The 9,778-nt window shown below is 42.4% G+C and overlaps 1 protein-coding gene across 17 annotated transcripts in view; it reads left to right on the forward strand.

Annotated features, from left to right (window-relative positions):
- The window catches only part of tanc2b (tetratricopeptide repeat, ankyrin repeat and coiled-coil containing 2b), a 167,549-nt gene that overhangs the window by 149,913 nt on the left and 7,858 nt on the right, over positions 1-9,778 (forward strand). For 15 of the 17 annotated variants that reach the window (XM_063482665.1, XM_063482666.1, XM_063482667.1 and 12 more), the window contains 12 exons: positions 307-474; positions 1,100-1,260; positions 1,637-1,745; positions 1,861-1,983; positions 2,179-2,415; positions 2,500-2,712; positions 4,978-5,071; positions 6,247-6,380; positions 6,600-6,723; positions 7,390-7,565; positions 8,151-8,283; positions 9,152-9,181. In XM_063482665.1, the coding sequence (XP_063338735.1) occupies positions 307-474; positions 1,100-1,260; positions 1,637-1,745; positions 1,861-1,983; positions 2,179-2,415; positions 2,500-2,712; positions 4,978-5,071; positions 6,247-6,380; positions 6,600-6,723; positions 7,390-7,565; positions 8,151-8,283; positions 9,152-9,181 (1,702 nt within the window). The remainder of the gene's footprint in view (positions 1-306; positions 475-1,099; positions 1,261-1,636; positions 1,746-1,860; positions 1,984-2,178; positions 2,416-2,499; positions 2,713-4,977; positions 5,072-6,246; positions 6,381-6,599; positions 6,724-7,389; positions 7,566-8,150; positions 8,284-9,151; positions 9,182-9,778) is intronic. The other 2 variants (XM_063482658.1, XM_063482660.1) reach the window with 1 other exon arrangement.

Below are 9,778 nucleotides of genomic sequence, written 5' to 3' on the forward strand. Positions count from 1 at the left end.
CACATCTTTCATAAATTATGCATTTGAAATGTTTTGTTGTAGTATTTCATTATGAAATATTTTATCTCACACCCCCAGATTCATTTAATTTCATGTATTCAAACAGGCTTCCGAACTTTATTTCTTAAAAAAAACATTAAAAAATGACATCTGATGAATCCACATTCTTCTCTCTAAGGAAGACCACGTGGAATAGCTGAAGATGGGCTGTACAAACATGATCCATTATTCATGTCATGTAGGGTTATATCCAGAGGAAATCAGCATTACAAATCAGAGTCCCTCCTTCCATCCTTCCATCCTCAGGTGGTTCCAGTCAACCTGGCTGAGGTATACCTGCTGCAGTGCAACATGCGCTTCCCCACACAGTCATCGTTTGAACGGGCGCTTCCCCTGCTCAACGTGGCTGTGGCCTCACTCCACCCACTGAATGATGAGCAGATATATCAAGCCATTAACGCTGGTTCGCTGCAGGTAGCTATTCCAAAACACACAACACCTCAGACCTTTAGACCTTCTAGTGAGGCCGTCAGTGTTCGAACAAATGTTCTTGTGATTTAGTCAATATTAAAGCTAACTCATTTCCAGAAAACATATTTACAATCCAGCCTCTAAATTAGTGAATATAAAAACTCGTGTTAGGGGGCAAGGAGGAAATAAAATTCAGCTTTGATGCTTTTTATTGTTGGTGATTGATTAAACACTTCTGGCTTCTGAGTAGGGGTATGACAAAAAATAACCAGTTTTCTTTAATGGGTTTCAATATGAAAATATATTGAAAACCATTTAAAAACTTAAAATTGCTGAAATACTATTATAGAAGGAAGATTTTTATGTCTTTAAACATGAAAACATCTCTGGGTGTTTTTGTTATACATTTTCTCTTATTACTCATATTTGTGGTGGTATTTGTGCAGTATTGTTTAGTCTTTGTAAATGTAAACAATTGACCACAATGGCAACAAATTTAATGCCGTCATTTGCTTCCCTGACTGATATCGACGTCATCTAGGCAGCAAATGCTTCAGAACATAACTGCTGATAAAAGCATCCTTTTGATCTCCGATCTTTAACATTGAGACCATGTTTGTGGCAACAGGGCACCCTGGACTGGGAAGATTTCCAGCAGCGTGTAGATAACCTGTCGGTCTTCCTTGTGAAGAGGAGGGATGGCACCAGGATGTTTGTTCACCCCTCCTTCAGAGAGTGGCTGATCTGGAGAGAAGAAGGGGAAAAAACTAAATTCCTCTGCGACCCTAGGTGAGAAGGGGCAGGCAGACATGAGAAAAGAGACTCTGAAGATGATTGAATGTTTGGAAAGAAGGTTTAATAAAATCATAATAAAACAGAGGTTTATTAACCGGATTTTGGGGAACATCTGAACATGTTATTGGATTTTTGGGCAGAAAGCTGTTTTCACACCAATATACAGATCCTATTCAGGCAGTATTATCATTATATTTAAAATTGTATCTACAGTGTCACATAATCAGAATCTTTAAATGCAAACGTCTCTGTTTACACTTTATTTTCCTGCATTATAATTAAAACCGATTCCACCAACTCCACAGATAACAAAATGTTATGGCCTGATGACTCAGTCTCAAGTATTGAAAGTGTTTTTCTGTCTCTGCAGGAGTGGGCACACCCTTCTGGCCTTCTGGTTCTCTCGGCAGGAGAACAAGCTGAACAGGCAGCAGACGATTGAGCTGGGCCATCACATCCTCAAAGCACATATCTTCAAGGTATACTGTTGTTTGTCCTCACACTTGTCTATAGATACACACATACACGCCCCCACGCAGCTGTGGTCTAGCTCTGCAGTAATGAATATTTACACACTGTCTCTCTCTTTTCAAGGGTCTCAGCAAGAAAGTCGGAGTTTCCTCATCCATCTTGCAAGGCCTGTGGGTATCCTACAGCACAGAGGGTCTCTCAGCTGCTCTTTCTTCACTCCGAAACCTCTACACTCCAAACATCAAGGTACAGGTGCTACCACGGCTGATAGGAGAATATTCAAAAACACTCTGGATACTAAAAAAGGAAAACTTCTCTGAATATGCTTCAAAGAGATCTGCCTCTCTCTGGGCTGAGATGGTTTAAATACCCAAAGTCATAGTTTGCAGTGGTAACTTTTCCTCATATTTCTTTATTTTTGTCTTTAACGCATTTGTTTAGGTGAGCCGGCTGCTGATGTTGGGCGGCGCCAATGTGAACTACCGTACAGAGGTGCTGAACAACGCCCCCATCCTCTGTGTCCACTCCCATTTGGGCTACATGGACATGGTGGCTTTGCTGCAAGAGTTTGGCGCTTCTGTTGACTCACAGTCTGAAAGCGGCCTCACGCCGCTGGGCTACGCTGCTGCTGGCGGGCACATGACAATTGTGACTGCACTCTGCCGCAGGAGAGCGAAGGTTTGTGAACGGAAATGGCAAGGGGAAAAACTGGACTGATTTCCATGTAACATGTTTTTGATCAAATCTATATCCTGCTACCAGGTGGACCACTTGGATAAGAATGGTCAGTGCGCGCTGGTTCACGCAGCCCTCAGGGGCCACATGGAGGTCGTGAAATATCTTATCCAGTGTGACTGGAGTATGGGGTCGCAACAGCAACAGCAGTCACCGCAGACTCAACAACAGTCGACTTTCACCAAGAGTCACGCAGTCCAGCAGGCTCTCATTGCAGCAGCCAGTATGGGATACACAGAGGTACAGCAGGGACACATGGATGGGGACGAATTTGGGTTATTATGCCACATAAATGGTTCTTCAATTCTTTACTGGTAACAGAATTGACCCTCTGAATCTAACGTGATGATTAAAACCTGGGTACTCAAGCCTAGTCACCTACAGACAGATTTAGACTTGCAATCAATGCATGATTTAGATTTCTGCAGGACATCTACGTCCTAACTCATGATGTAACTGAATGTAACCCTTCTGAACCCAATGCTGCAACCTTCCATGCCATTCAAGTTGTTGCGGACTGCATTGACCCGACGTGTGGTTACATGTCTCGGTATGTGTACGCCAGGTTACGTGGAAAGTTGCGGCGTAGGGTTAAAAGGTTTCGTTATGTTGGAAGTTACAATGTAGGTTTCCTGCAGAAGTCTAAACCATGCATGAATCAGGGAAACAAACAGAGGGAAAGGGTTAAAGCTGAGATGGTTTACATGTGAATCGTACTTAAGGAAAACAGGAATCTCAAACTACACGTTTTTGTTATTTAACTTTTTTAATTAAGTACTTTATTTGTATTTATTTTTTTCATTTTTGAAAACAAGCCTTATTTTACTTGAAATGAGAAAATAACATTTTTATTATTTTATTATTAGAGTGTCCTCCAGGACATTGTGAAATTTAATAATAAATATCTTTGAAACACTTTTAATAAGTTATACTTTAAACTTTTACTTGACAGTCAGTTGTTGACTATATACAGACACTGATCAAACTTTTAGCCTGCTGCATTAAATTATAATGCATATGGAACTTTGATGTTCTGGAGCCTAACTGGACCGCCTTAAATTTTAATTGAATACCACTGCTGTTCAGTTCCTTTGAGCTCATTGCTATTATTGACTATTTTCATTTTGTTGAGTCTCTGTATTAAGAAGAAGTTGTAATAAAAAAAAAAGTGACATAAAATGCTAGAAGTACTTGTTATTGCACCATTTTTGTGGCTTTGTGTAGCACATTCACACCAATGGTGGTGGTAAATCAGATTTAGTAACCCTGTAAAAGAAGCAATAACTATAGAATTTCTCATTGAAGCTTGTTCTGCTGTGTAAGCCATCTGTTAAAGATGCTCTCTGTAGTGATCACTTGTTGGGGGAAGAAAAGGAAGTTTACATTAACTTTTACAAATTTGAAGTCACTTAGAAATGCCACTATATTTTAAAGTAAGCCTATTAGCGTCATAATAATCAGAAATGTTGTAAATGGTGAATAATGCAGTCACTCATCGCTATTCATTCATTCATTCATTTGCTTTTTGATACACTAGGCACAGATATACTTTTTCAAACATCACTCCTGCCTTCTGGTGACAAGTTTTTTGTTTGTTTTTCATACCCATTGACAGTTTTATGGTGTTAAAATTCCAGCTGATCATGTTAGCTCAGCTCAAAATTCAGATTTCAGAGTACAAGTTCAGCTTTTATAGGTTTGCTGTCCCCTTGGGAATAATTTTCTTCTGAGACTTTGTTTTCACACAACAGGATGTGCTACTCCCTTCCCAAACCACCACAAACAGCTGAGGTCTGTTAGGAGTTTATTTCTCAGATTGTGATGTTCCTATCCTCTTGCTCAGTTATGCAGCGATGTCTTCCACTTCTTTCTGTTTTGGGAGGGGAGTAGTACAGACCGCTGTATGAGAACTGAAATGCGGTTCATTTCTGAGAACTTAATTAGATTCAGAATAAAGAGGCTTTTGGTCTTTTTAAGAGGGACAAGAAAATGATGCTCCGAATGCTCAACTGTCCAAATGTGCCTTTTTAATCAGCAGAACAGTTTTCATATTTAAAACTGGATAATTGGATAAACATACAATAGTTTACACAATGTGTCACTGAATCATGGGCGTGATGATTGCTGATAATTGGCCTATCTGGTATGTTTGTGTGTAACTACCAGCTGTTAATCACACGTACCTGCTGCAGGGTTTGGAGAGAAAGCACTTTGGACATTTTTAAATATATGAATTATATGAAGTTAAGCTGGATGGTAAATGTAATGGAAGACAGAAGTAGTAGATTAAGGGGGCTGTGCGATTTCTAATGTCAGTTCACTGTAATATAAATATATTCTGCAGCTGACTGGCAGAGATCTGGTTGTCAGCACTGTTGCTGATGACTTGTGTACAATCCTGTCTCTCAGATCAGATTACAACAGATTTAAAGGGTAGTAGATTTCGCTCTGTAAGAGGAAACTTGGACATTAATCAGTGCCATCTTGAATCTTGTTCCCCATCAGATCGTGTCTTACCTGCTGGACCTGCCAGAGAAAGATGAAGAGGAGGTGGAGCGGGCTCAGATCAATAACTTTGACACCCTGTGGGGAGAGACAGGTGGGAATCCATACTGTAACCGAGCATTATGCATCTAAAACCACCAGTTCAGAATAACAGATGACTGTGAATGCTCATGTTAAATCCCCTGTGCAAATGCAAAGATGTATCATCGTTTTTTCCCCATAAAGTTCAGACTGATGGAGTTTCTGTGAGAGGGTTTTTCACTGCGAGGCAGAGCGCTGCAGTGCGGATGTGGGAGATGTTTCTTGTGTGTCTGCTGCTGGCTGCTGCTGCGTCAGACGCTGATGACAGTGCAGTGGTGTCATTGGAGCATAGACAGGGCTGGGCCCACACAGGGGAGGGGAGGGGAGGGGGGCTTTGACTGAGCTCCAGGGTGCTTAGAAATGACTAGTCTGATTGCACTGTAGCACCATGTTGAGAAATGTAATGTATCATTATAACCTAGAGCTATAAAACCTCATTGCAATCTTTAGTGCCCCTGCTACAGTTTTGGAATGACTGTCTTCTCACTGTTGAAGAGGGGGAGTCATTCAGCTCTGCTTTCATTGTTTATAAGGGATCAAAAGGGTAACAGCTGTTCTGGCACATGATTTCCAATCCCCGAGTTACTAGATAGGTCAAGTGGAAGTATGTTAACAGCCTCAGGGAGACTATGCATATTGACACTTACAGTTTATGATATACCTAAATGTTTCTCCAGCAAAGAATAAGTAGGTTGAAGCTGGGGTCACACTACCAGGTCTGCTGCCGCTCTAATTCAGTCTGCTGAAATGATTCCAATTACATCTCTCCTCTCCTCATCACTTAAAGTACCTGCGTCTTATGTACATTAAAGCAATAATCAAGTCAGCATGTGTAGGTGTAATCTCTATGAACCTAAAGCTTGAGCTTCATACTGGTCTAAACTCTCTTTCTCACAGAGAGAGGATATCCTTAATATGGTCATCGGGCTCAGCGGTCTCTCAAGTCTGTTGTTCAAATTAGAATAAAGTGAAAGGGGAAAGACGTTCAAATGACTTATTGCAGACAGAGGATGAATTAGGGGCTCAAGTCCCAGCATGAGATTAATAAGGATTCTTTTGACTTACTAAAAAACGAAGATATGCAATTATGCAAAAAAGTATGGAGTTGGAAATGAGCAGATGATAATATGCTAATTTTGTGCTCCTAACTAGCCATAACATCACACGGTTGTGTATTTGTGCATTCAGCTCTAACTGCAGCCTCTGGTCGTGGGAAGCTGGAGGTTTGCCGTCTGTTACTGGAGCAGGGTGCAGCTGTGGCTCAGCCCAACAGGCGAGGCATCGTCCCACTGTTCAGCGCCGTCCGGCAGGGACACTGGCAGGTCAGTGGCCACCTGATCCTCTTTGCTAAACGAATATATTTTGCTTTGAAAGCTTGCATGAAAATGAAAAATTTGGATGCATCTCATTAGGCTTTGGGAAAATCTTAATTTTCCCTGATGTTGCCTAGTCTAACTGTCAGATTAATAGTTTTAAAAATGAATTTCTAGCTGCAGTTTTTGTGTTAACTTATCTCTTTGATGTTGCATTGGGTGTTGCAGATTGTGGACCTTTTACTTACACACGGAGCAGATGTGAACCTGGCTGACAAGCAGGGTCGTACGCCTCTGATGATGGCTGCCTCAGAAGGACACCTGGGAACTGTTGAGTTTTTACTAGCTCAAGGTGAATAAAGAAAAGAACTTGAAAGCAAATTGAAACTCAGTCAGGTCAATGTATTTAGCTAAAAAAATACTTCTGTCACAGCAGGAAACCGATACAACATTGTAAACACATAAATGTGTTTTTTGGGAAGTGTTTGTGCACGTCTCTCAACAGATCTTCTGAACTCGAATAGTGAAGGGAAGAAATATGTGTCGGTATTTGCCTGATGGTCATGCTAGCCCTACTAAATCTTTCTGTATTTGGACTGGGTGCAAACACAAAGTTGTATATCAAAGTCAGACATGATGGATGGCAGGAGAATCAGATTTGACAGGTCAGAGGAGCCAGCGAAGGATAAAAGAAAATCCCCTTAAAATGGAAAAGACTTAAAGCAAATATATTTGCCGCAAACTGATTTGATATTACAACACAAGAATACTGACTGCACTAATAAAACTGAACTTAATTACGGTTTTCAAATTATGTTTACTGTAATTGGATCCAAATGAAATCAACGGCAAATTTACAAAATCAATCAAAAGTAATACAGCAGTTAGTTATTAAAAAAACAGAGACACACACACAAAAATACAAACCAGCCAACCACAGATGGAGATTACTCTGAGATGGAGTACAAAAATACGCTTGGCTGCATCTCACTGCTCCTGCTACTGTTTCCTGTCCCAGGAGCCTCCCTGTCGTTGATGGATAAGGAGGGTCTAACTGCTCTGAGCTGGGCGTGTCTAAAAGGCCATTTACCTGTTGTCCGCTGCCTGGTGGAGAGCGGAGCCGCCACTGACCACGCGGACAAGAACGGACGCACGCCCCTCGACCTGGCTGCCTTCTACGGCGACTCTGAAGTGGTATGTAGCTAATGTGGAAACCAAAGGGATGCATATACGACACCCATACGTAGCTCGTATGTGTCTGAGCAGGTTTTTATATCGATGACATTGATTTAGCAAATTTGTAACTAGCTTAGCTATTTCTATGGCAAGCTATAGAGTAGTATGATTTCTTTTTTGTAGACAGAGGTGTCAAACATAAGGCCCAGGGGCCAGAATCGGCCTGGCAAAGACCCTAATCTGGCCCCACTGGGCAGATGTCAAAAATGTTAAGGAAAGCATCAAATTTGGACTTTTAAGTATATTTTCACAAGTTCTACAACATTACCTTTACTGATAAAGACCTCCCAAATGGTCATACATAATAACAATAACTATCAGCAGTTTGACCTACAGTAACTCGTCTTGCTGGATCAGACCACACCAGCCTTCGCTCCCCACGTGCATCAGAGAATCCTTGGCCAACCATGGCCCCTGTTGCTGGTTCATCACTGTTCCTTTGTTGGCGTAATGTACAAGAGAGGCTTTGGAATCCTGGATAACATGTCTCTCTGTCCTTCTTCTCTTTTTCGCTCTCTCACTCCATTTTCTTTGTCTCTCCAGGTCCAGTTCTTGGTGGACCATGGGGCCATGATAGAGCACGTAGACTACAGTGGGATGCGTCCTTTGGATAGAGCGGTGGGCTGCAGAAACACGTCCGTGGTAGTCGCCCTGCTAAAGAAAGGAGCCAAGATAGGTAAGAGTAGTTTGACAGAATTAAAGAACCTATTATTTAGCAAAAAGGCAAGGGACTCTTAAGTGCAGTACCTTTGTTCTGTTGCGCCACATAACAGCATTTTTCGCCTGCTGTGAAATAAGATACAATTGGAGATTGTATTTTGGCTGAAAAGGTCATGCATCGGCGTTTAAGCATGAGCTGCATGAAAGACTATAAAAGGAGAATTCAAAAGATGATTGCGTACACACTTCCTGCTGGTCATTATAGAGCACTGTAGTACTCCAGTGTAATAAGCCATGGATTCAGGTTTGTGTCTCCATGTAGCATAAACAACTTCCTGCTACTGTATGCCATCCACCCCCCTGGTGCTGCTTCTCCACAGCTATTTATGGCTCTGATGTGTGTTTCTTTTTATTGTACTACTGTTGCTGTTGTGTTGTTTTGCTTTCTCTCTCTCTCTGTCATGTTCTCTCAGCGCCTCTGTTTGTCTCTATCGCTCACGCTATCTCCCTGTTTCTCTCACAATCACGTCCTTTCTCTTGATTCCTCTGCAGTTGCTCAGAGACAGGTTGTTATTAGCGCTTGCGGTGGTTTCTTTTTGTTTTTTTATTTTGTATTTTTTTTGCTGAGGCACTTATCTCCGCTTCTCACTGCTGCTTGTATTCCTTTTCTCACTTCTCTTCCTCCTCCACAATCATCACCTCTCTTCTCTTTCACCCTCCTGCTGTTTCTATCTCTTTCTTTCCTCTCATTCCTACGCACTCCCACACCCCTGTTTCTCTGGCAATCCTGCCCTCCCCTTCCTACTTACACTCCATCCCTTGCTCATGACCTCCCTCCTCTTCCCCTCTTACTCCTATCCTCCCGCCTCTCTCTCCGGCCCCAGGATGTCAGACGCTGCCCAGTCGGCCCCGAGGTAAAGCCAAGGCTGTCGACTTCTCACCCTACCAGGCATTTTGACAGCTCTATCTCCTCTCTCTGTGTTGTCTGTGTCGTCCTAAGTGTCGGCAGGCGAGCTTAGCTACCAAAAACCTTCCCAAACTGACAAATAATAACATGCAAAGGTATTAGCACTGACAGAGACGCAGTCGGGATTGCCTAGAGGTAGATGCTAACGTTGAAGTGGTTAATGACAGCATGCCCAGCCTCCAGCCTGTGACGTCGTATCAAGGTGTTGACCCTCCATCCCACAGATGCATGACGGAAGCCCACAGTAACACTTGCGTTGTAGTGATTTAGCGGAACTGCATGTGTTTGTAATACCTCTGTGCCACCGCCACCACAGACTGCAGTGATAAACCATCCTCCAGACGTTTTCTCAGTGTCAGCTAGGCCAGGCAGCAGCATTCCCACCCTCACCACCAGTTCAGGGGACAGCTCACGCCTGCAGAGCCCCATTTTATCCCTCCTGCTTGCCTCTTTTGTTTTTCCCGTAACTGCCCCTGTGTCTCCTTGTGCTAAATCCTCCTCCTTTTCATCTCTGTGGTGTGTGCACATGTGTCAAGGATTGCTG

The sequence above is a fragment of the Pelmatolapia mariae genome, linkage group LG8, assembly GCF_036321145.2.
Source record: "Pelmatolapia mariae isolate MD_Pm_ZW linkage group LG8, Pm_UMD_F_2, whole genome shotgun sequence".
In the NCBI taxonomy this organism is placed as follows: Eukaryota; Metazoa; Chordata; class Actinopteri; order Cichliformes; family Cichlidae; genus Pelmatolapia; species Pelmatolapia mariae.